The sequence below is a fragment of the Hyperoodon ampullatus genome, assembly GCF_949752795.1.
Source record: "Hyperoodon ampullatus genome assembly, chromosome: 19".
NCBI lineage: Eukaryota > Metazoa > Chordata > Mammalia > Artiodactyla > Ziphiidae > Hyperoodon > Hyperoodon ampullatus.
The window spans coordinates 18,386,314-18,413,065 of NC_136932.1; the positions used below are offsets into that span (position 1 = coordinate 18,386,314).

Below are 26,752 nucleotides of genomic sequence, written 5' to 3' on the forward strand. Positions count from 1 at the left end.
GGCCGCTCCCGCCCCGCCCCGCCATTGGCCTTGGCCGCCGCGGTCCCCGCGCGCGAGCCGCCGCTGACATCACCAGGCCTGAGGCGGCGGCGGCGCCCCCGGCCCAGCCCGCAGCCCCCCTCGGCACAGGCGCCGCCGCGGGGCCCGGCGGAGGATGGTGCGCGGCGCGCCGGGGGCTCCCCGCCGCCAGAGCCGCAGCACTGAGGTGGAGCCGTCCGCGGCGGGCAGCCGACCCCCGCATTGGGCGCGGGGCGAGCGGCCGCGGTGAGGCGCCGAGGGCGGCGCGGGCGCAGCCGCCATGGGGGCCCTGACCAGCCGGCAGCACGCGGGCGTGGAGGAGGTGGACATCCCGTCCAACTCCGTGTACCGCTACCCGCCCAAGTCCGGTGAGCACGACCCGGGGCCGGGAGGAGGTCGCGGTGCTCCCGCGCGAGGGCTCCGGGGATCCCGGGGACGCAGAGGCCGACATCGCTGCAGAGCGATCTCGGAGGGTGGGAGGTGTTGGAGGAGGTCTAGAGGGGTGCTTTAGGGCCCTTGGCCGGGTCGCCAGAGTGGGCAGCCCTTCCGCCGGGGGACGGGAGTGGCCCCCACGCAGTCGGTCCTGTGACAGAGACGTGCGCTCGGGGCACTGCGGCTCCCGAGGGGCGGGGTGTCCGCGGCGCAGGCCGGGTCCCCGCTGGCCGCAGCGCTGCGTCCCTTCCTTCCCGCCCGGTGGCCTGTTCCCCTCGGGAGCTGAGGGTTAGGTCAGGCGGGCTTGGCATCCGAAGCAGGCGCCTGTGCCAGGTGCTGGCCCTGGTGGCCTCCGGAGAGGGAGGGACAGACACAGGTTTGAATTAGGTTTCTCAGGGGAAAGCTCCCGTCGCCTGCTGGAGGATGGAGGCCGAAAATGCGTTGTCTGGACTGGTGCTTTTTAAGAGGCTGTCAGAAGAAAGAAGGTGTTTAACAGAAATGTTCGGGAATCTAGTAGCAGAGTCACTCGGGTTGCCGCTTTGCCAAAGTAGTGGCAAGCCTGGTTTTTGGAATGAGGATAGCTCTGGGACAGGGCACAGGTATTTAAAATGTAGAGAAGTATTATGTTTGTTTTCAGAATCATTAAAAAGATAAATGTCTCCAGCCTCTGGTTTGTAGCATAAATATTGGAAGTGGAGGAGAATTTTGACAGCACAAAGAGGATGACTAGTGGATTGAGTGAGCACCAGCCAATTCTGAACTGCTGGCGCATGACCTAACTCTCTGCTCTTTATTTTTCCTTGCTTTTCTCAAGACTTCTGGGGACCCATGGCTATCATCTTCTCTTTGGCTTAGGACCTGATGAGGATTTTCGTGATCTTGGAGAGATGTCAGAATTGCAGCAGGAGAATAAAGACATAGTAATGAGATGAGCTGGTTTCTCAGCAGTCTGTCCAGTTTGTGCCAGCCCAAAGTAGGGACCAGGCAATGAACCTGCACCCTGCAGAGTGTCTGCCAGAGCTGTGTTGCTCACTGATTTGTGCCAAAGAGTGAATCCTTGAAGAGATGAATATGCTTAAGAGCTGCTTTAGAACAGTCTAAGATAAAGCCGTGCATCATTAGTGTTTTAATAAAGCTCTAGCTGATTATGACCATATGAAACCAGTGCTAAAGGAAGCATGCATTTTGCTTTTTTTTTTTTTTTTTTTTTTGGTCGTACGCGGGCCTCTCACTGTTGTGGCCTCTCCCATTGCGGAGCACAGGCCCCGGACGCACAGGCTCAGCGGCCATGGCTCACGGGCCCAGCCGCTCCGCGGCATGTGGGATCTTCCCAGACCGGTGCACGAACCCGTGTCCCCTGCATCAGCAGGCGGACTCTCAACCACTGCGCCACCAGGGAAGCCCGCATTTTGCTTTTTAGTAGACAAAAATATGCACAAGTATTGTGGATTTTTCTTTTCTGAAATCACTTAGCTTTTATTGCTCAGAATATGGAGCAGGTTTTGCTGGCTTGGAGTTTGCAGTAGAATTTGTTGCCTCAGAAGAGTATTCACCCCTCCTTCACTTATGGGAATAAGCAAAGGTAAATCACTGGAGGGCTAGTCCTCAAAGGATATTATTACAAGTATGAATCTTGGATGATGATAATCAAAGGATAATGGACCAAACTAAAGATTTTCTTAACCAACACTCTCCATACCTACAGTCTTAAATCATCCTCTCCGCTCTATCAGTCTTTTAAAAGTTTTACCTAATGGTAACTCTTTTTTTTAAATAAATTTATTTATTTATTTATTTATTTATTTATTTCTGGCTGTGTTGGGTCTTTGTTGCTGCGCGTGGGCTTTCTCTAGTTGAGGCAAGCGGGGGCTACTCTTTGTTGCGGTGCGCGGGCTTCTCATTGCGGTGGCTTCTCTTGTTGTGGAGCATGGGCTCTAGGCACACAGGCTTCAGTAGTTGTGGCCCACAGGCTCAGTAGTTATGGCTCACGGTCTCTAGAGCGCAGGCTCGGTAGTTGTGGTGCATGGGCTTAGTTGCTGCGCGGCATGTGGGATCTTCCCAGACAAGGGCTCGAACCTGTGTCCCCTGCAGGTGGATTCTTAACCACTGTGCCACCAGGGAGGTCTCTGGTAACTCATTTTTAGTCAGAGCTTTTTTTTTTTTTTTGTGATACGCGGGCCTCTCACTGTCGCGGCCTCTCCCGTTGAGGAGCACAGGCTCTGGACGCGCAGGCCCAGCGGCCATGGCTCACGGGCCCAGCTGCTTCCCGGCATGTGGGATCTTCCCGGACCGGGGCACGAACCCGCGTCCCCTGCATCGGCAGGCGGACTCCCAACCACTGCTCCACCAGGGAAGCCCTAGTCAGAGCTTTTGCATGCGAGAAATCTTTGTAGCAAGTGGACCAAATTATGTATGTTGAAGATAAAACACAGAAAATAGGAATCAGAACATTCATGTCCCAGTCAGCAAATCTTTGTGTACATGTGAAAATATGCTGTAGTCTAGAGGCATCTCCTATCCTTCATCTGATCTTTAGATTTACCTGACTCTTTATTGGATTATAGTATTTTATTTTATTTTTTAAAATTAATTAATTAATTAATTAATTTGGCTGTGCCAGCTCTTATTTGCCCTGTGTGGGATCTTTGTTGCCGCGTGTGGGATCTTTAGTTGCGGCATGCAAACTCTTGGTTGGGGCATGTGGGATCTAGTTCCCTGACCAGGGATCGAACCCAGGCCCCCTGCACTGGGAGTGTAGAGTCTTAGCCACTGGACCACCAAGGAAGTCCCTGGATTATAGTATTTTAGACCCAAAGGAACCTTGCAGAGAATTTGGCCCCAGACTCATTCATTTCACCGGTAAGAAAATGGAGGCCCAGAGAAATGAATTGGCAAGGCCAGGGTTACCCAGCAAGTTAGTGCTCTTCTTACGAAAGCCTCTGCCTTTTTCAAGGAATTGAATTTTGAACTTGTCCTTGATAGTTTGTGGATTGGAGGCTATTCTGCATCAGGATTGAGACAAAACTCAGAGGCCTGTCTCCCTGTCGAAGAATCAGACTGGGTTGATTTTGAGGTCTCCTTATCTTGAGTACGGAAAGTAGAACAAAGCAAATAGCAGAGTCAGTTTTCTCCAGGTGACTAAACTGGCTGAGCTGAGACCGCCCTCTGGCTCACTGGAAAGTCTCTGTTACTCGATGGCCTTGGAGTAGTTGTTTCAGCAAGCGCATGGTCATCTGTCCCTGTAATGATGGTCACAGTGCCCAGAAGAAATTGCTTTTTCTTTCTTTTTTTTTTTTTTTTTTTTTTGGCTGCGTTGGGTCTTCGTTGCTGCGCGTGGGCTTTCTCTAGTTGCGGCAAGTGGGGCTACTCTTCATCGCGGTGCACGGGCTTCTAATTGCGGTGGCTCCTCTTGTTGGGGAGCATGGGCTCTAGGCAGGCGGGCTTCAGTATTTGTGGCACGCAGGCTCAATAGTTGTGGCTCACAGGCTTAGTTGCTCCGCAGCATGTGGGAACTTCCCGGACCGGGGCTTGAACCCTTGTCCCCTGAATTGGCAGGCGGATTCTTAACCACTGTGCCACCAGGGAAGTCCCTCTTTTTTGTGTTTTAAAGGAACCCCTTAGTTTTGTATGCACATTGAACTAGAAACATTTTAAAAGTATTGAGAACAGCTGATTTCATGTTGGAACTTGGGTTTACAGCTTTTTTTTTTTCTTTAACAGAGATAGGTGAAAATAAAATAGCCTAAAATTATTTAGAATTATTTATTTTTTTGAATAAGTAATATAGTCACATGGTTCAAAGTTTAAAAGAATGAAAAGGCCTACAGTGAAAGTCTAGCTCTCACTGTAGCTGTTCATCCACCCAGGTTCTCCCCATACACCTCCCATACATACGTAACCACTTTCTGGAATTCTTCCAGAGTTTCTTGTGTAAATACAAGCATAGCATGCTACTTAGACTGCTCTGCACCTTGTTTTGTATTTGTTTTGTTTACTTTCAAACATATTGGAGATCTTTCTATATTATCTCCATATTAGAGAGGGTTTTTTGTTGTTGTTCTTTTTTAAAAAAAAAAACAACTGTATAACATTCCTTTGTGTGCACATGCTATCAGTTTTTTTTTTGTTTTTTTTTTTTTTTTCGGTACGCGGGCCTCTCCCGTTGCGGAGCACAGGCTCCGGATGCGCAGGCTCAGCGGCTATGGCTCACGGACCCAGCCGCTCCGCTGCTTGTGGGATCTTCCCGGACCGGGGCACGAACCCGTGTCCTCTGCATCGGCAGGCGGACTCTCAACCACTGCGCCACCAGGGAAGCCCGCTATCAGTTTTTAACATAGTCTGTTGGTGAACATTTGGGAGTGGTTTTTTTTTTTCAGTCTTTTACTATTGCAAACAATGCAGCAATGATTAATGTTATACATATGTTCTTAGGTGATTTTTAGCTTTGTTAATAAATACATAAATATTAATCATTTAAATAGCGGAAGGTATGATGGGAGTTTGTTTCTGTAGAGTATTTCTACATTATCATAGAAAGCTATTTATAGCACTGTTCTGCATTTGGTCCTGCCTTTGTAATTTTTGACTTAGAAACCATATGTGCTTTTAAATCCTTCTCTGAGATCTTTGCCTCTTTCAAAGCCCACTATCGTTGGTTCAGCAAAGTTAGGGCTTTGCTGAGATGGTTGTTTTTATGCGTGTAGGCCCGACTTTTGAAAGGGGTCCCCATGTTGATAAGAGTCATTATTTCTGTCTTCTCTGTGCAGGAAGAAATAGGTATACTATAAAGACAATTTAATCCATTTTAATTCAGTACCTGATAAATCTAGTTCATTTTTCTCTTACATATTTGAGCAAATTGGAAAATAGGAGTAATTCATTTTGCTCAGGTGTTAAGAGGGAAACCTATTATAAAAATTCAGAATGGTAATCAGTGTCCTGAGCAGCTAACATCATCATTTTCCAAATTTTTGTTATATTGGAGTACACGTATGCTTGTCAAGTGGGTCTGTCCTAGGGCAGACCACATTTCTAAAGCATGGGTACTAAGTCTTTGCTTATCAAATAGTTATAAAAGTTTCTCTTAGCTTTTAGGAGCATCAGTTAAATATGTTTTGAAACCAGGGGCTTCCAAAGATGAAACTTACTGCAGAATAAAGAATTATTTGGTTCTGGCACATTTTGATTGGTACGTTAACTAAATTAAGTAGGTTTCTGAAATTCATAGTAAATACATTTAATACCATAAAAAATGTAAAGGTTCTTCCATTTAATGATGGAATCATCCAGATCAGGAGTTCAAACTCTAGTATTATTATTATTTTTTTTAATTAATTATTTAATTTTATTTATTTATTTTTGGCTGCATTGGGCCTTCGCTGCTGCACGAGGGCTTTCTCTAGTTGCGGCAAGCAGGGTCTACTCTTCGTTGCAGTGCGTGGGCTTCTCATTGTGGTGGCTTCTCTTGTTGCGGAGCACCGGCTCTAGGCACGTGGGCTTCAGTAGTTGTGGCACACGGGCTCAGTAGTTGTGACTCACGGGCTCTAGAGCACAGGATCAGTAGTTGTGGCTCATGGGCTTTATTGCTCTGCGGCATGCGGGATCTTCCCGGACCAGGGATCGAACCCATGTCTCCTGCATTGGCAGGCGGATTCTCAACCACTGAGCCACCAGGGAAGCCCCAGTATTATTTTTGAACACTTAAAACGTGGTAATGCTTCTACTTTCGAAACCGCCAGTATTTTTGCTTTATTTGTACTTTACTTCATTAAGAGCAGACTGATTTCTTTCACTTCTTGATTTTGTCTTATGATTTGGGGCCTTTCATTTACTTATATGATGTTGGTTGTGCTCTTTTGTTCTTTAGCATCTCTTTTCTCTTTCTGTTTATTACCATCAGTGCACATTCTTGGGCACCTGCTATGTATATATCATGCATCATGCTGTGCACCAGTGTATAGATTCTGATCCTGTGATTTTGATGCCTATGGCAATCAGCAGGATAGAAGCCCTCAGAATCAACTTTGTAATTCATGATGTGGGTCACAGAAGGGAGGATTAACAATATAAGCTATTTGATGGCTGTATCATCCAGGGTTCTCCAGAGAAAGAGAACCAATGGGAGATATATACATATAATTGGCCTCCATTATTGTGGGGGCTGGCAAGTCTAAAGTTTGTAGGGCAGGCCAGCAAGCTGGAAACTCAGACAGGAGTTGATGTTGTATTCTTCAGTCCGAAATCTGTAGGACAGTCTGCCGGCTGAGAAACTCAGGCAGGATTTCTATGTTAGTCTTAAAGCAGAATTCCTTTTTCTCCAGGAAACCTCAGTTTCTGCTCTTAAAGCCTTCAACTGATTGGATGAAGCCCACCCACATTATCAAGGGTAATCTATTTTACTTAAAGTCAACTAATTATAAATGTTAATCACATCTACAAAATATCCTCACAGCAACATCTAGATTAGTGTCTGGACGAACAACTGACCACCATAGCCTAGCCAAGGTGACATAAAAATTAACAGTCATAGCGGATTCTTTTTTTTTTTTTTGGCCATACCCCACAGCCTTATGGGATCTTAGTTCCCCAACCAGGGTTTGAACCCACACTCTCAGCAGTGAAAGCACAGAGTCCCAACCACTGAACTGCCAGGGAATTCCCAGTGGCTTCTTTTATTTTTATTTTTATAAATTTATTTATTTATTTATTGGCTGCGTTGGGTCTTCGTTGCTGTGCGCAGGCTTTCTCTAGTTGCGGCGAGTGGGGGGCTACTCTTTGTTGTGGTGCGCGGGCTGCTCATTGTGGTGGCTTCTCTTATTGTGGAGCATGGGCTCTAGGCGTGCGGGCTTCAGTGGGTGTGGCACGAGAGCTCAGTAGTTGTGGCTCACGGGCTCTAGAGCGCAGGCTCAGTAGTTGTGGTGCACAGGCTTAGTTGCTCCGCAGCATGTGGGATCTTCCCGGACCAGGGCTCGAACCTGTGTCGCCTGCATTGGCAGGCAGATTCTTAACCACTGTGCCACTAGGGAAGTCTCCCCTCAGTAGCTTCTTATTTTAACAAGTTATTCTTGCTAAATAGGTGCTGAGCTCAAGTTTTTAGTTTCTGAAAGAGTGCTTGTGCTGGGAAAACATATTTTTAAAAGTCTAAAAATTGCAGTCTTTAAAAATCATTATTTAAAAATTACGCTCCTGGGCTTCCCTGGTGGTGCAGTGGTTGAGAATCCACCTGCCGATGCAGGGGACGCGGGTTCGTGCCCCGGTCCGGGAAGATCCCACATGCCGCGGAGCGGCTGGGCCCGTGAGCCATGGCTGCTGAGCCTGCGCGTCCAGAGCCTGTGCTCCGCAACGGGAGAAGCCACAACAATGAGAGGCCTGCGTACCTCAAAAAAAAAAAAAAAAAATTATGCTCCTTCCTGGACTTCCCTGGTGGTCCAGTGGTTAAGAATCTGCCTTCCAATGCAGGGGACACGGGTTCGATCCCTGGTCGGGGAGCTAGGATCCCACATGCCGCGGGGCAAGTAAGCCTGAGAGGCACAACAAAGAGCCCACATGCCACGTGAAAGATCTCGTGTGCCACAACTAAGACCTGATGCAGCCAAAAATAAATAAATAAATAAATAAAAATTACACTCCTTCCAAAATTTCAGTGCTTATCATCTAGTATCAAAGGTAGAATTCATGCATACAGAGATAAATAAGAATACAGAATATACCATGACCAGGGATCTATCTCAGGAATGCAAGGTTGGTTTAATATCTGAAAAATCAATCAGTGTTAATACACCATATTGGTAGAATAAAGAATAAAAACTACATGATCATCTCAATAGATGCAGACAAAACATTTAACAAATCCAACACCTTTTCAAGATGAAAAACACTCAGCAAACTTGTAATAGAAGGGTACTTCCTCAATCTGATACAGGGCATCTACGAAAAGCTCATAACTACCACTATACTTAAAGGTGAGATACAGATGCTTTCCTGCTAAGATCAAGAAGAAGACAAGGATGTCTGCTTTTGCCATTCAGTATTAACTGGAGATTCTAGCTAGTACAATAAGGCAAAACAAACAAACACATTTTTTTAAAAATTTAAGGCAACCAGATTGTAAAGAAAAAAGTGAAACTGTCTTTATTCATAGATGACATGATCCTATGTATAGAAAATACCAAAGATTCCACAAAAAAACCTACTAGAACTAAAAACTGAGTGAGGAACATTGCAGATATAAGATCAGATCAACACACAAAAATCAACTGTGCTTTTTCTCTCTCTGTTTTTTTTTTTTTTTTTTGCGGTACGAGGGCCTCTCACTGCTGTGGCCTCTCCCGTTGTGGAGCACAGGCTCCCGACGCGGAGGCCCAGCGTCCATAGCTCACGGGCCCAGCCGCTCTGCGGCATGTGGGATCTTCCCGGACCGGGGCACGAACCCGTGTCCCCTGCATCGGCAGGTGGACCTTCAACCACTGCGCCACCAGGGAAGCCCCCAACTGTGCTTTTATATACAAGTAATAATCTGAAAATAAAATTAAGGAAACTATTGCCATTCCCAGTAGCATCAAAAAGAATGCAGTTCTCAGGAATAAGTTTCACATAATAAGTATATGATTTGTACAATGAAAATTCTAAAATGTTGCTGAGATTGATGCTTTAACTAAAAAAGTTTAAAGAGATCTAAATAAATAGACGTTTCACGTTCATGGAATGGAAAACTCAATATTGTTGAGATGCCAGTGCTCTCCAAATTGATCTGAAAATTGAGTACATTCTCTGGTAAAATCCCAACAGACTTTTTTGAAGAAATTGGCCAGCCAATTCTAAAATGTATGTGGACATTCAAAGGACCTAGAATATCCAAAACAATTTTGAAAAGGAAGAACAAACTTGGAGGATTTTCACTACCCAATTTCAAAAATTACTGTCAAGCCATGGTGTCGTATTGGTACAAGAAGAAGCATATAGATCAGGGACTTCCTTGGTGGTTCAGTGGTTAAGACTTCACCTTCCAACGCAGGGCGTGCGGGCTGGATTCCTGGTCTGGGAGCTAAGATCCCACTGGCTTGCTGCCAAAAAACCAAAACATAAAAGAGAAGCAATATTGTAACAAATTCAACAAAGACTTTAAAAATGGTCCATGTCAAAAAAAAAAAAAGAACTTAAAAAAAACAGTATGTAGATCAATGGAGCAGAATTGAAAGCCAGAAATAAATCCTTATATTTATGCTCAGTTGATTTTGACAGAAGTACCAAGACAATTCAACAGGGAAAGGATAGGTTTTTCAACAAATGGTGCTAGCACAATTGGATGTTGACAAGCAAAACAATGAACTTAGACCCTTTCTTCACATGACCAAAAATTAACTCACAATGGATCACAGAATGAAAATACTACCCACAGAATGGGAGAAAATATTTGCAAATCTTATGTATGGTAAGGGATTTATATCTAGAATATATAAACTTGTACAATTCAAAAAACAAAAAGACAACCCGATTAAAAAAGGAGCAAAGATCTTGAGTAGACATTTGTCCAACAAAGATATACAAATGGACAATAAGCATGTCAACAATGAAAAGATGCTTAACATCATTGGCTATTAGGGAAATGCAAATCAAAACTACGGTTAGATAATACTTCACATCCATTAGGATAGTGATAATTTAAAAAACAAATAGTAAGTGTTGGTGAGGATGTGGAGAAGCTGGAACCCTGGTCCCCCGCTGGTGGGAATGTAAAAGGGTACAGTTGCTATGGAAAACAGTTTGGTTTTTTTCCAGATTTAGCACTACAATCTTTTATAACCATAAAAGGTAGCTGGAAATACTAGATGCTAACAGACAATATGATACATAACCCCTGGGGTGGGAGTCAGCAGGGAGTTTGACAGAGACCACCTGTTTAGACTAAGAGCCTTTCAATGGACTGCTGGGTGGATTGGGTCTGCTGCTTCAGTTGTGAGCGTTCTTTGATGGTGACGGAACAGGTGATGACAGGCCTGGAGACCCCACCGGCTCGCCCCAGGGCCTGCTTGGAGCACACAAACACACAGGGCACGTTCTTGTCCTCACATAGCAGTGGGAGGTGGAGGATGATCTCCAGGAGCTCGGCGTCTGCAGCCATCACAATGAACTCAGAGATGCCTCTGTTGAGGGTTTTGGCGGCCTCATTGGCTCCTTTTCGAAGCTGCTTGTAGTTACCTGATTGCTGAACGAGGTCCAATAGTTTCTTGGTGAGGTGGTCATCTGCAAGAGGGTAGGCCTTCAGATTTACATCAGCCTCAGTCTTGGCTCCAGTTCCATGGTATTGTCATTGGTCAAGGAGCACAGGCGATGTCAGAGTTGGAGCCCTCACCGCTGCAGAAAGCTCTATGGGAAACAGTTTGACAGTGCCTCAAATGTTCATTACTTTATAACTCAGCAATTACAGTCATATGTTACACACACACACACACATAATATATATATGCCCAAGATAAAAAAATCCACACCAAAACATGTACATGAATGTTCATAGCAGCACTGGTCATAATAGCTAAAAGGTGGAAACAACCCAAATGTTCATCAACTGGTGAATGGAACAACTGATAAAATGTGGTAAATCCATGCAATGGAGTGTTACTTGGCAACAAAAAGGAATGAAGTATTGATATTTGCTGCAGCTTGGATGAAACTTGAAAAACACTGATGTTAAGTGAAAGAAGCCAGAGGCAAAAGGCCATATATTGTATAATTCCATGTATATGACATGTCCAGAAGAGGCAAATCCACAGACAGAAAGTAGATTAATGGCTGCCAGTGGCCGGGGGAGGGGGAAATGAGAAGTGACTGCTAATGGGTTTCTTTCTGGGATAATGAAAATGTTCTAAAATTAGATAGTAGTGAATAATTGCATAACTCTGTGAATATACTAAAAAACCATTGAATGGTACACTTTAAATAGGTGAATTATATGGTATGTGAATTATAGCTCAATAAAACTTTTTTATTGTTACTTTTAAAAATATTTACTTATTTATTTGGCTGCTCTGGGTCTTAGTTGCGGCACGTGAAATTTTCGTTGCGGCATGCAGGATCTTTTAGTTGTGGCATGCGGGATCTAGTTCCCTGACCGGGGATTGAACCTGGGTCCCCTGCATTGGGAGAGTGGAATCTTAACCACTAGACCACCAGGGAAGTCCCAAAGCTGTTTTAAAAATAGACCTAAATTCAAGAGCTAAAACTATAAAACCCCTAAAAGAAGACATAGGAGAAACTATTTATTTGTTTCAGATTGGGCAGAGTTCTTTGATACAGTGCCAAAAGCAAAATCCGTAAGAGAAAAAACTGATAAATTGGATTTCTTCCAAATTAAAAATGTTTCTACTTCAAAAGACAACATTAAGGAAATGAAAGGACAAGCCACCTTCTGAATGAAAATATTTGCAAAATACATAAAGGATTTACTTCCAGAATATATCGAGAACTTTTTACAGCTCAGTATTAAGAAGACAACCCAACTTACAAATGGACAAAAGAGTTGAATAGACATTTCACCAAAGAAGCTATAGGAATGGCCAATAAGTACATGGAAAGATGCTCAGCATCAGTAGTTATTAGGGAAACACAATTAAAACCACAATGAGATAGCACTTCAAAACCACTAGGAGAGCAACAATAAAAAAGAATATCAAGTGTTGGTGAGAATGCAGAGAAATTGGAATCCTTGTGCATTGTAAATGGGAATGTAAAATGGTAACAGCCAGTTTGGAAAAGAGTTTGGGAGTGTCTTAAAAAGTTAGGGACTTCCCTGGTGGCACAGTGGTTAAGAATCCATCTGCCAATTCTGGGGACATGGGTTAAAGCCCTGGTCTGGAAAGGTCCCACATGCCGCGGAGCAACTAAGCCCGTGCACCACAACTACTGAGCCTGCGCTCTAGAACCGTGAGCCACAACTACTGAACCTGTGTGCCACGACGACTGAGCCCTCACGCCTAGAGCCCAGGCTCCACAACAAGAGAAGCCACTGCAATGAGAAGTTCATGCACCACAACAAAGAGTAGCCCCCGCTCGCTACAACTAGAGAAAGCCTGCACGCAGCAAGGAAGACCCAACACAGCCAAAAATAAATAAATAAATAGAAAAAGTTAAACATAAATTTACCTTATGATCTAGCAATTGCACCCCTATGAATCTATCCAAAAGAAATGACATAGATACACACAAAGATATGTATGCAAATGTTCATAACAGCATTGCTCATAATAGCCAAAAAACTGGAAATAATCCAAATGTCCATCCACTGGTGAATGGATTAACAAAATGAGGTATATTCATACACTGCAATACTATTCAGCAATTTAAAGGAATGAACTATTGATATATGCTACACAATGCAGATTAACCTCAAAAACATTGTGGTAAGTGAAAGAAGCCAGATACAAGACGATGTATTATTGTATGAGTCCATTTATATGAAATGGCTAGAAAAGGCAAATATGTAGAGATAGAAAGCAGAGCAGTGTTTACCTAAGGCTGGAGATGGGAGTGGGAATTAGTTGTAAATTGGCATGAGGGAGCATTTCGGGGTGGTGTTTTCAACTGGATTGTGGTGATAGTTGATTTTAGGATGGATGAATTTTATGCTGTGTATATTATACCTCAATAAAGCTGTTTTTAAAAATAACAGTACAGGGCTTCCATGGTGGTGCAGTGGTTGAGAGTCTGCCTGCCGATGCAGGGGACGCGGGTTCGTGCCCCGGTCCGGGAAGATCCCACATGCTGCGGAGTGGCTGGGCCCGTGAGCCATGGCCGCTGAGCCTGTGCGTCCAGAGCCTGTGCTCCGCAAGGGGAGAGGCCACAACAGTAAGAGGCCCACGTACCGCAAAAAATAAATAAATAAAAAATAAAAATAACAGTATAGAGTGGTTTATGCCAATTGAATAAAATAAAGAGAAGAGCTTCATCATTAAGGGTGGGGCTCTTGAGAGCTAATGGCCTTGAAGGACTTTGAAGGCGGGTAGAACTCTCCAATAGTCCAATGTGGAGAATAGTATTAGTAGTGGGTAAAGGTCGCCGATGGTATTGATAGATTTCAGAATAACAGGTAGGAGCCATGAGAGGAAGCAAATGGTGTTTTAAGGAAGATTTATCTCTTAGAGGGATAGGTTGTGGGGAGAAAACACTGGAAGCATAGAGACTTGCTAGGAAAGTTACCTGGTAACTCACTGTAATCAAACTTGGAAAGGGCTGAGGTCTTGACGGGGTGCTTTGCACAAAGCACATGTTCAGTGTTTTTGTAGCTTTGATGCCTATACTGTTTTTAGCTTGGGAGCCAGAGAAGTGAGGCCCTGTTGACAGAAATTGGGAATATGGAGCAGAAACTGCTTTTGAATTGATTCCCAAATGTCGGCCAGGGCTTTACCGCTCCTAAAAATCTAGGTAGATTCGGGACTTCCCTGGCGGTCCAGTGGTTAAGACTCCACGCTTCCACTGCAGGGGGCGTGGGTTTGATCCCTGGTTAGAGAACTAAGATCCCGCATGCAGCACTGCGTGGCCTAACTAAATAAATAAATAATCTAGGTAGATTAGACAGAAACCCACCTATTCCCCCAAATCAGAGTACAGACTTCTGATGCCCCCTCAGAGATTTCTGTGAATTCCCAGGTGACATGTTATGACCATGTTGGCCCCTGAGCTCCAGCTTGCTGTCTTGGCCTCATAACAAATGTAACATCGGTCCATTATTCAGTTTCTCCAAAAAATTCCATTCACATAAAGTATTCAAAGTGTGGATTCTAGTAAATATTTGTAGGCGGATGATGAAGTTTGGGCTTACATTGCAGAAATACAAACTCCCTAATCATATGTCAACTAGGGAGTTTTACTGGCTCTTCAGCTCACCAATTCTGGCCTTCCTCTGTCTTAATGTCTCTTTTCCTCTTACCTCTCCTTTTTTGGACTCTTCTCTTTATTATTTCCCCTGAGAATAAAAACAACTTACTGGGACTTCCCTGGTGGTCCAGTGGCTAAGACTCTGTGCTCCCAACGCAGGGGGCCCGGGTTCAATCCCTGGTCAGGGAACTAGATCCTGCACGCCGCAACTAAAATCCTGCATGCCACAACAAAGATCCCACATGCCACAACTAAGACCCGGTGCAGCCAAGTAAATAAATAAATGAATAAATAAATAAAACAAATTACAAAGTAGTTTGAGTGCAATTAACAAGCAACAAAAGCACGCATACTTTTGGTGTGCCATTCTCCATTCTAAGTAGCTCATGAATGTATATTCCAAAAAAAGATCAAGCCTTCCCTAAGAGGAGTTCTGGTGCCAACTCTTAAGATAAAATGCCTTTCATTCCACCTCCTTCCAGAAGAAAAGGTTATTCACTGAGTTTGAGGCAAAGAAGGGATACCCAGGTAAAAAGATATGGCAGGTAGTTAAAGATTTGGACTGAAACTCCAAAGAAAGATCAGAGACAAAGGTTTGGGAGTTGAGGATGGCAAAGGAGGGCCAAGGTGTATTAATTGCCCACTGGGCCTAGCCAGCTGCATAAATGTTATCTTATTAGATCCCAAAAGCAATCCTTGGAAAGAGGTAATATTATCTCCATTTTACAAATAAAGAAGCCAACGCGGGACTTCTCTGGTGGTCCAGTGGGTAAGAATCCACGCAGGGGGCCTGGGTTCGATCCCTGGTTGGGGAACTAGATCCCACATGCATGCCGCAGAGAAGATCCCGTGTGCCGCCAACTAAGACTCGGCACAACCAAAATAATAAATAAATAATAAATAAAGCCAATGCTCAAAAAAGTTAAATGATTTGTCCTAGGTCACACAGCTGGTAGACGGTGGCATCAGGATCAAATCCAGCTCTGTCTTAAGTCAAAGCCTTTTCTTTGATTCTGTGAGGAAGAGAGAGAGAGGAAGAATGAAAGAAAAGCAGAGGATGGGGCTCTTGAGACATATTCCTGTTTGGGGCTGGGTGGAAAAGTGGGGCAAGAAGAGGAAGACTCAGAAATTAGTGTTGAAGTCTTCTGAGCATTCGTAAGGTGAATGAATTGTGGGAAAAGACAGTTGGCCTGGTTGGTATTCCAGAGAAGAGTTTCAGTGCAGTGGTGGAATCTGTTGTAAAGATTTGAGGGGAAAAAAAAAAAGATTTAGGCTTCCCTGGTGGCGTAGTGGTTGAGAGTCCACCTGCCGATGCAGGGGACACGGGTTCGTGCCCCGGTCCGGGAAGATCCCACATGCCGCGGAGCGGCTGGGCCCGTGAGCCATGGCCGCTGAGCCTGCGCGTCCGGAGCCTGTGCTCCGCAACGGGAGAGGCCACAGCAGTGAGAGGCCCGCGTACCGCAAAAAAAAAAAAAAAAAAAAAAAGTAGCATTTCAAATTAGTGGGGGATATGGAATAGTCAGTAAATGGTGTTAGTAAAATTTCCTATTTGGAAAAAAAAATTCTTATCCCATACAGTCCATGAGGACAAATTCCAGATGTAAAAACAAATAGAAAGAAAGAAAAAAAAAGCAGGCAAGCAACATAAACTAGAAAGAATAGGGAGTGTTTATCAGTAGGGAAACAGTTAATTCAATCTGGGCACTCATTGGGATTACAGTGTAATGGTTAAGAATACACACAGGCTCTGGAATAAAAATAGCTGGATTTGGGGCCTGACACTGCCTCTTACTAGCTGTGTGACCTTGGACAAAGTACTTAAACTGTCTGTGCATTCAATTCCTCTTTGGTAAAATTAAAAAAAAAAAATTAGTAACACCCACCTTGTAGTGTTTTGAGGGATAACCTATATAATACTTGTTAGTACAGCACTGGTATAGAGTAAGCCCTCAATAAGAGGTGGTTATTATGTAGTCATTAAGAACAATGAGGTCGGGAATTCCCTGGCGGTCCAGTGGTTAGAACTCTGGCGCTTTCACTGCTGAGGCCCGGGTTCAGCCCCTGGTTGGGGAACTAAGATCCCGCAAGCTGCTCACAGCGGGCCAAAAAAAAAAACAATGAGGCAATGAGGTCAATCCGTAAGTACAGACATGGAAAGATGCCTACAGTACATTAGGAAAAAAAGCAACATGCAGATCAATACGAGTAATATCCCAATTAGGTTAAATATCAAAATAAAGCAAAACAGAAAACCTGAATGTGTTTATATATGTATAGGAAAATCTGGAAGGCTGCAAACTGATTGTTAATAATGGAGTTACCTTTCATAATGTTGGATTATCACTTTTTGTTTTGTTTTTCTCGTGGTACGCGGGCCTCTCACTGTTGTGGCCTCTCCCGTTGCGGAGCACAGGCTCCAGACGCGCAGGCGGGCCCAGCTGCTCCGCGGCACGTGGGATCTTCCCACACCGGGGCATGAACCCGTGTCCCCTGCATTGGCAGGCAGACTCTCAACCACTGCGCCACCAGGGGAGCCCAGATTATCACTTTTTAAATTACGTACTTCTTTGTATTTTTTTTTTTTTTTTGCCAAAGACATGTATTACTTATATAATTTTAAAATTTTGTTTATTTAATTTATTTTTAGCTGTGTTGGGTCTTCGCTGCTGGGCGCGGGCTTTCTCTAGTTGCAGCAAGTGGGAGCTACTCTTCGTTGCGGTGCGTGAACTTCTCATTGTGGTGGCTTCTCTTGTTGCGGAGCACGGGCTCTAGGCACGTAGGCTTCAGTCGTTGTGGCACGTGGGCTCAGTAGTTGTGGCGCACGGGCTTAGTTGCTCCGCGGCATGCGGGATCTTCCCGGACTAGAGCTCGAACACGTGTCCCCGGCATTGGCAGGTGGATTCTTAACCATTGCGCCACCAGGGAAGTCCGTATAATTTTTTTAAATAGGTAAAAAACATGAATAACAAAAACAGCACTGTAGCATTAGAATTGACTTGAACAGTTAGAGGTGCTTAAATACAATTTTGTTACTTTCCTTTTATTTTTGTGACCTTAAGCTTAAAGTATGTTATTGAAATGCCATGTAGATGAAGATTTTTCAAACATATGAAAACGTAATAGGATTTCCATAGCCAGTTTTTCCATATTTTAATTTTTTCTTTTTATTTCCTTTTAAATTTTTTCCCCATATTTTAATTTTATATGAAGTTATGTTTAAGTACAATTCCATTTTCTACAATAATCAAGGATATAACTCCATTGGTCCAAAAGTAAATAGGTGAAGATTAGTATTTTTCACTTATAGGCAGGATATCTAATTTATTTTACTGTGACCTCAATTTTTAAAAAAATACCAAAAGAAGGGAAGATTGATTAGAGATCTTGCAATAAAAACTCCCAATTAGGGCTTCCCTGGTGGCGCAGTGGTTGAGAGTCCGCCTGCCGATGCAGGGGACATGGGTTCGTGCCCCGGTCCAGGAAGATCCCACATGCCGCGGAGCGGCTGGGCCCGTGAGCCATGGCCGCTGAGCCTGCGCGTCCGGAGCCTGTGCTCAGCAACGGGAGAGGCCACAACAGTGAGAGGCCCGCGTACGGCAAAACAAAACAAAACAAAAAAACCTCCCAATTAGCATGAGATAGTGACTCAAATCCAAAATATATTTTGCTTCATCTTTTACTCTATACAAATTATCACAATTTTATTGCTTACTCAGCGTCTTTGAATTTTGTTAGTTTTATAAAATATAAAGTTTCAAAAACCTTAAAATCTTTTATTTGGAATCATGCCATGACAATAAATAAATTGCTATTCCCTAGAGGCCTAAACAGTTGAGTTTTTTCCCCTAACCCTTTTTCTGTAGACCAACATATTTCAGTAATATCATAGATTTGGAAAGAAAAGTTATTTTAAATTAGAATAAAATTAGAGTTTCTGTTTGTTAACATTTAGAGTACCCTTTAAATACAGAGTTGTAGAAAGACGGGAAGGATGTTTAACTGCCCTTTATTGCGTGATGTGATAATACATAGTGGTTTGGTGGCAAATGTCAGAATATCTCACTGGGACAGACATAAATTCTGGAATTCACTGAGCAACACTGAATTTCATTGTGACGTTAGGAATATGCCCTAATATCTTAATTCACTGGGTAAATTATTTAAGTTAGTGAATTCTAAGATTTTTCTCTTTGTTCTCTTGCTGAGTAACAAATAGTTGTATTTTTCTTCATGGATAGTTGAAAAAAGAATGTGAATAGCTCCTTAAAAGTTTTTATATTGATTACCTATTGAAATGATATTTTGGATATATTGGGATATTGGAATATCCAACATTGGGATAAATAAAATATATTCAAATTAATTTTGCTTATTTTTACTTTTTAAAAATGTGGCTATTAGATAATTTAAAATTACATATGTGGCTTGCATTTATGGCTCATGGTATACATATATATTTTTTTGGCCACGCCACGCGGCATATGGGATCTTAGTTCCGGGACCAGGGATTGAACCCATTCCCCCTACAGTGGAAGCACGGAGTCTTAACTACTGGACCTCCAGGGAAGTCCCGTGTTAGCGTATTTTTGTTCAGTGCTGATCTGGAAGAACAGTACTAGTGTAATTTTCTTCCCTTGTAAGTAATTTGATTTTTGTTTGTCTGGGTACCTTTTTTTCTTTAATACTTTTTTAAAAATACTGAAAAAATGTTGTATTAGCACTGGTCATTGTGGGCCACACCTTATGGTGGTTGTTTTTTTTTCTTGATATTTATCTTTATTGTGGTTAAAAATACATAACATTAAACTTACCATCTTAACCATTTTCAAGTGTACAGTTCATTAGTGTTAAAATCTCTAGAACTTTTTCTTCTTGCAAAACAAACTCTGTACCCATTAAACACGAATTCCCCTTTTCCCCTCCCACTCATACCTTATGTTTTAAATATAATTTGGTTAAGAAATTATAGCCAACTAATAATGGAAAGCTTGCAGGTTATCTACTAGTCATGTTTTTTCCCGTTAGCAAACAGGCAAAGAAGTGTTTTAGTGCAGTACTTTTCCCCCTGCCGTTTCTGATTTTAGAGCGCAGTTCACACTAAGAAGGAAAAATGTGTGCAAATTGCCCAGAAGGCATTTTTTTCAAGGATTGTTAGTGTGTTTGGTGTTCCCATCTGCTGATGTGGCCTCTCTAGGTCACTGTGCCCTGATCCACACCTCTGGGCAGCCTGGGCACACAGGCAGGATGCTTTAGCTAGGCTGCAGATAGCAAGTTTGCTCTCCCTCTAGTCTAACTGGGGTTATTAGCGAGGTGCATTTCAAAGAGAGGAAAAAACAAAATTTCAGTTGTCTTAAGTTTAATTTTCCTTTTACCTGATGAGGCATTTCTATTTTAAGTGCACCAAGGAAGATCAGCTTTTCCCAGGAACGTGGCATTGACGCCTCTCCTGAAATGAAAACTCCCCTTTTCATTTGCGGATTATTGACCTTAAGTTTAGGTCTTTGTATATGTGTGCTCTTGATTTCTAATGCTACAGTTAGCTCTGCACTGCTTTCTGGATAATTCCTTTTAATGTCACAGCTCCCCCCAGAATGGCATTTCCAATAGAACACTGTCATCTTTAACACTTTAACCCTGAGGCCATTAGTGCTCTTCTCTTGCTAGGATCAAATCTCCGCGGATTTCATTGTCCCCACATCCCCCACCTGACTGCTCCCAGGTACTGGAAACTCAGCGTGTCCCACATTGAGCTCAACCTGTACCACTCCAGACACCAAACCTGCTTCTCCCGGTTCTTTATTCATGATTTGGGCAAGCCATCCATCAATGTGAACATCTTTCCCTTTTCTAATTTCACCTAATGTATAATGTCTAGTGTATAAAAAATATATTTTACTAAGGTTCAACAGTAAATGACAAATTCTTTGAGATGGCTGCATCTGCTTATGGCAACTAGGCACCTGCCCTCTCTATAAATTATGCACGTGGAAAATAGGGCTAGTAAGTGCTAGACATAAATAATTGATAATTAAGCTTTCCTAAAGGATGAATCGCACTGTTGTATCACTGCAGATGGCTGCCGTGTGTGTTTTCGTTTTGATGGGTAACTTTCAAGGGTTCCTCAGTGATTGCTTTGGTTTTGGCTGCTGTTACTCTCAAATAATGTTTTCCTGCTTGTTATTTAATTAAAGAATTGCCTCACTTTGTGGCGAGTGATTTTATCCACATTATTTTGTTTAATAAATGTTTCTAGACTAAAGCAGCTCCATGTGTAGAAAATCCAAAAAATGAACATTTGGTTCCATTTTTCTCTTAGAACTTTCTTCTCTGTCTTCCTTGCTGTGGCTTCTTCACAGGCTGAAATTGCTGAATCTCATTTTTTTTTAGAGTTTGCTGTATACCTAAAACATTGAAACATTTACCTGAGCCGTATAACACATAAAGAAGACTTTTGCCGATTCATAAGTTCTTTGTATTAATCTAAGAACTGGGGTATATGAGAGCATCGATAAAGTATGTTATGGTAGGAGTCGTTCACTTTGAACAGCTTGCCTTTGTGGGAGAATTAGATTATAAAAATGTGGCTTAAGAAGCATTTTTTTTGCTGGAAGGGGTGTGGTGAAAAGGGAACCCTCCTGCACTGTTGGTAGGAATGTAAATTGGTACAGCCACTATGGAGAACAGTATGGAGGTTCCTTATAAAACTAAAAATAGAACTACCATATGACCCATCAACCCCCCTACTGGGCATATACCCAGAGAAAACCATAATTCAAAAAGAGACATGTACCACAGTGTTCATTGCAGCACTATTTACAATAGCCAGGACATGGAACCAAACTAAATGTCCATCAAAAGATGAATGGATAAAGAAGATGTGGCACATATATACAATGGAATATTACTCAACCATAAAAAGAAATGAAATTGAGTTATTTGTAGTGAGGTGGATGGACCTAGAGTATGTCATACAGAGTGAAGTAAGTCAGAAAGAGAAAAAAAATACTGTATGCTAACGCATATATATGGAATCTAAAAAAAAAATGGTACTGATGAACCTAGTTGCAGGGCAGGAATAAAGAGGTAGGCGTAGAGAATGGACTTGAGGACTTGGGGTGAGAGTAGCACTGACATATATACACTACTGAATGTAAAATAGTTGGCTGGTGGGAAGCAGCAGCATAGCACAGGGAGATCAGCTCGGTGCCTTGTGATGACCTAGAGGGGTGGGATAGGGAGGGTGGGAGGGAGGCTCAAGAGGGAGGGGATATGGGGACATGTATGCGTATGGCTGATTCGCATTGTTGTGCAACAGAAACTAACAGTATTGTGAAGCAATTATACTCCAATAAAGATCTATTTTTTTTAAAAAAGCATTTTTTAAATTGAAGTATAGTTGATTTACAAAGTGTTCATTTCTGCTGTACAGCAAAGTGACTCAGTTATACATATACATACATTCTTTTTTCTATTCTTTTCCACTATGGTTTATCACAGGATATTGAATATAGTCCCCTTTGCTATGCAGTAGGCCCTTGTTGTTTATCTATTCTATGAGAAGCATTCGTTTAATCATCAGATTTGGAAAGTGTTCCCAGATGGAATGTGCAGTGTTACCCAAGCCTCCCTTGGTGACTTAGTGCCATCACGTCCTGGCACGGTTCTTCCTTCTATCTGGATAAGGCAGATGGGGATTCTGACCCTGACTGTTGATTGCATCTGGTTAGTGTAGAGTTGAAAATATCCCTGCCTCCTGGCTGGTCAAGGTGGGGCAAAGAGAGCCTGTGTGACTGATGTCCCTGTAACCTTGGCCATTAGCACTGCTAATGAATTTGAGACTAGGGTTTGTGTATGTGTCTGTATCTTTCATAGCACTAAACCTGTCCAATTAAACTACATAATCTATGTGGTAGTTGGTAGGTAAAGCCTGGGGCAGTATTATTTAAATTTGTATTTTCCTATTAAACAATCATTTTGAAACAAATATGAAAAACAAAGAGCCTTCATTGTGGAGGGTTATGGAGGTATACACGTAGGTAGGTAGGTGCTGAGACTTCTGTGTATAGGTATGAGCTGGCTTATGAAAAATCTAGGCAAAGAAACGTATGTGTGTATGCACGCTGATACCTGCAGTTAAGATTCCTGAATAGGTGGAGAACAAAGAATAACCGCTTCCAGTGTAAGGGAAAAAATCAGGAACAAAACACATATATATGTTCATTAGCATATATATATATATATATATATATATATATATATAACATAGATATGTTCATACATTATATGTTCAGGTGCATTGTGGGGCCTTCTGGTCTTTTGCTTCATGGTATCATAGGCAGATCATGGTAAAGATTCAATTAAGAATGTCACAAGGAATACGGTGATCTATTTTATATTTGGTATCTTGGGTTCTTACTGCTATGATTTTGCTTATTTTGTGCCATTATCCCCAATCAAGAGAAGAAAAGTTTCCTAGGGTTAGAAATTGCTCTAATTGTTTGTTGAAGGGTTAACCTTTTTTTTTTTTTCTGCATCAGCTTTTTCGCTTGGCTTAGTTTGACTGGTTTCTGTTTGATTTTTATGTCTCTCGCCCTCTAGGAAGCTATTTTGCCAGCCACTTCATTATGGGAGGAGAGAAGTTTGATTCAACTCATCCCGAAGGCTACCTGTTTGGAGAGAACAGCGATCTGAACTTTCTGGGGAACAGACCAGTTGCGGTATGATTGTAATCCATTTACATCCACGCGGGGCTAAGTGGCCCAAGTCAAATGGTCTTGTCAAAATAAGTTTGTAATTGCTGGCTCAGCAGTGTTTGTAGCTTGGTCTGAGTTGAGAGGGGCCCTGGGAGCCAGACCGCAGCCTCTTTGATGGATCAGGGTCTCCTGGCAGTAGAGGCCACCCCGTGGAAAAGTACAGAGTCTGCCTGAGGCCGAGGACAGCTCACAAAACCCAGCTCTCCTAGGGATCGGAAGCTCTGCCTAAATGCCACCTCTGCAGACTGCCCTTACCCAGCCCCTATCTGGCCCTCACCTTGCTTTTCGTTCCTCTTCATAGCACTTAATACCATATAAGCGTTTATTTCTCTGTCTCCTCCTGTTTATTATCTGCCTTCCCCATCAGAAGGTACATTTCACAGGGCAAGGGCTGTCCTACTGCTGCATCCCAGCACCCAGGACAAAACCTGGGACATTATGATAAGCCCTTAATAGAGATCTGTTGAATGAATGACTCAAAAAGTTCCCCTTGATATCTGATCTGCTATCAGACTGTCTCTCTCTCCATTCATTCAACTCATTCCATAAATGTTTATGGAGCATTTTCTCTGCACCCAGCCTGAGGCTTTGTAATCATAGCTTCCATATGGCAATTGAGTGGCTGCTGTGTGCTAAGGAAGGCCCTAGAGACTTCTCAGGCATTATTCCTAATCTTCACAAAGACCCACCTGACAGAGGATTTATTATCAATCCCATTTTGTAAGCGAGAGAAGTGAGGTTGCGAGAAAACTGAGTTTCCGAGAGGTGAACAGCGGTAATAGCCTTATATGAAGTGCATACTATGTTCTGGGCCCTGTTCGAAGTGCTTTACAGAAAGTTTTCCCAAAGTCACATAACTAGATGTGCCTAGCCAGAGATCCATAACCTTTCCACTGCTTCTCATGCTTCAAAATATCCTGCCTTTCTCCAGAAACTCCTAGTTTAGTGGGGCAGACAAAACATAGGAACAGGAAATGTTTCGGTAGCACACAAGGCCCGAAGGGATGGGATTCTGTAGGAATAGGGAGTGTGGGAGGGGAGTGGCAAGGGCAGATGCTTCGGTGCTGGTGTGGAGAACAAGGCCTTGGAGGACGGCTGGGTGTTCACGAGGCGGGTGGGAAAGGGGCTTCCCGGGAGTGAGGTGCAGAGCACAGGCCTGCAAGCGTTCACGTTTCTGTTGAATCAGCGACCATTTACTGAGAAACTACCGTGGACCAGGTACTGTGATAGGCGCTGGGGATACAAAGCTGAAATGAGCATGGTTTGTTCCTCCCCTGGAACAAATGAGGAAGCCAGTCTGGCGGGAGTGGACCTTTCCTGATGGCGAAACAAGATTGGAAAGGTAGGTGGGGACTCCATTACCTCGAGACGTTTTCCACTCTCTCCTGTAGGCTCTGAGGAATACTGAAAGTTTTTAGGCAGATAAGTGCCCTGGAAAAATTATCTGTTTGTTTGTTTGTTTGTTTTTTAGGAAGGTTAATCTGGTGACTCTTCCATCTGGAGCTTTAATTAAAAAACGTTGTTGTTGTTGTTGTTGGTTTTCATTGTTTTCTTCCTTTCTATCTGGGGTGACAATCCTCCCCTTCAACACCTTCTAATTCTGAGTCCAATAGTACTTTAGAAAATACCAAGTCCTTTCTGCTTCAGATTCACTTATGACAGCTCACACTTATCAAATGTCTGTTCTCTGATTTTGCTGCTACTACCTTAGCCATTAGAGTGGAAAGATCTTTTTTTTCTGATTGAGCCAGATAAGTACTCTTCCTCATTCACCGAGAGTCAGCTTATGCCTGGAAAATGCCCTTTCTTCTCACATGGACTTGCTGTTTGCGTCCATTTCTTCCTCCCTTTTTTCTTTCCTCTGGTGTCAGAATAGTTTATGTACTTTAAAAAAGTGTAGTTTTTTTTTTTACCTTTTCAGGCCATAAAGATTATTTTATTTATTTATTTTTGGCTGCTTTGGGTCTTTGTTGCTGTGCGTGGCTTTCTCTAGTCGTGGTGAGTGGGGGCTGCTCTTCGTTGTGGTGCGTGGGCTTCTCATTGCGGTGGCTTCTCTTGTTGCAGAGCATGGTCTCTAGGCACGTGGGCTTCAGTAGTTGTGGCTCGTGGGCTCTAGAGCACAGGCTCAGTAGTTGTGGTGCACGGGCTTAGCTGCTCTGCGGCATGTGGGATCTTCCCGGACCAGGGCTCAAACCCGTGTCCCCTGCATTGGGAGGCGGATTCTTAACCACTGTGCCACCAGAGATGTCCCAAAGATGATTTTAAAACAAGGGAACACTCATTTAGGTTCATTTTGAGGTTTATGCCAGCTAACAAACCTTCGCAAAGTTTAACTGCCTTGTTTACACTTCTCTGTGAGCCTGTGAATGGCTGAGCTCTTCCAGGAGCACAGGAGAGCAGACTTGACCTTCACTTGCAGGCTGTCTCCCAAAGGAGCATCAACACTGGCCGTTTTGTTGTTGTTTTTATGAAGTAGTCATTAACTGTGCTTCATGTTGCACAGAGCAAATGTTTTCAAAAGGCTTCATGATTTCATGTTAAGAAAGCAAATCAGGGTCACTTCAAAGAGGGAGGTAGAAGCAGAGAAAACAGAAGAAATGTAGCACATTTCCCTTTGCTTTCCCCCTTTCTTAGTTAATAATAATAATAGCTAACATTTATTGAACACTTACTGTTTGCCAGGCCCGGTTGTTCTAAGCTCTCCATACATGTTCTCTCGTTGTGTTCTCACCCTAACGAGTAGGGTCCTGATTTGACAGATGAAGAACAAAGAGACACAAAGAATTGAAACAAAGATCACAAAGCCTGGAAGTGACTAAATCGGGATTTGATCCCAGCAGTCCAGCTCCAGAGCCTGGGGTCCTCTGCCCTTTCCTGCTGGTCAGGTCAGGTAAACTCAGGACCCCTGCGCATGTCCTGTCTGTGAGTCTGTCTAAGTAGATCATCAAGTGAGGTTTGTGAGATATGGAGAGACAACCATCCGAAAGTAGCTAGCATGGCCATGACATGTTCTCCTGAGTGTCTCTTGACAGAGTCCATATCTGGTGTGTAATTCCACCTGCCGACCTGACCTGGGGAGTCCGCCGTTACCGCACATCAGCTTGTTTAGGGGAAGGCCCATCGATTGAAGGTTGACTGGTCGCTTGAGTTCTGCAGAGCTGACCTCTACTCTCTAGTAACGTATCTCGGTGTCGGTAAATGGGCGTCAGGTTGCAGAGGAAAGAGAACAGCCTTATAAAGCCATCCAGCAGCTCCAGGCAGGAACAGCACCTCTTTCCAGAGAGATGGGGACAAAATATGTTGAAATAAATTATTAGATTAAATTATAAATGCCATAGACTTCCTGGCTTCTGGGTCTTGTTTTTCCTGTCATTTCTGAATGATCAGACTAAGATGAGTACCATTCAGTTATCGCTCAGCCTGTAGTTTTTACTGGAGCTGATCTCCCACTTAGGATAATCCATCAAAGTCAAATGTATTATCAAGTCTTCAGGTCAGATTTAAAGAACCAGATATATATAGAAGGATGTATGTATAGAAGGATGGTTGAAGAGAGGTTGGAATCAAGATTGGAAGTTTTACGTACCTTAAACTCTTTGCAACCTTGGCAAGTCCATCACTCAGGCTCTCAAATTACCCACTTGTAAAGTGGAGGCAGTTCTGACTTTATAGGAATGTCA

The 26,752-nt window shown here is 43.2% G+C and overlaps 2 protein-coding genes across 4 annotated transcripts in view; one reads left to right on the top strand and one right to left on the bottom strand.

Annotated features, from left to right (window-relative positions):
* Positions 1 to 298: 298 nt before the first annotated feature.
* RNF157 (ring finger protein 157) overlaps positions 299 to 26,752 on the top strand; it is a gene marked incomplete at both ends in the record, with an annotated part of 78,702 nt that continues 52,248 nt past the window's right edge. For all 3 annotated transcript variants that reach the window (XM_079725736.1, XM_079725737.1, XM_079725738.1), the window contains 2 exons: positions 299 to 386; positions 22,918 to 23,036. In XM_079725736.1, the coding sequence (XP_079581862.1) occupies positions 299 to 386; positions 22,918 to 23,036 (207 nt within the window). The remainder of the gene's footprint in view (positions 387 to 22,917; positions 23,037 to 26,752) is intronic.
* LOC307067377 (NHP2-like protein 1) lies at positions 10,349 to 15,902 on the bottom strand (the record flags this gene model as incomplete). Its single annotated transcript, XM_079724861.1, has 2 exons — positions 10,349 to 10,737; positions 15,896 to 15,902. The coding sequence occupies 2 exons, from the start codon at positions 15,900 to 15,902 to the stop codon at positions 10,349 to 10,351; spliced, it is 396 nt and encodes a 131-aa protein (XP_079580987.1).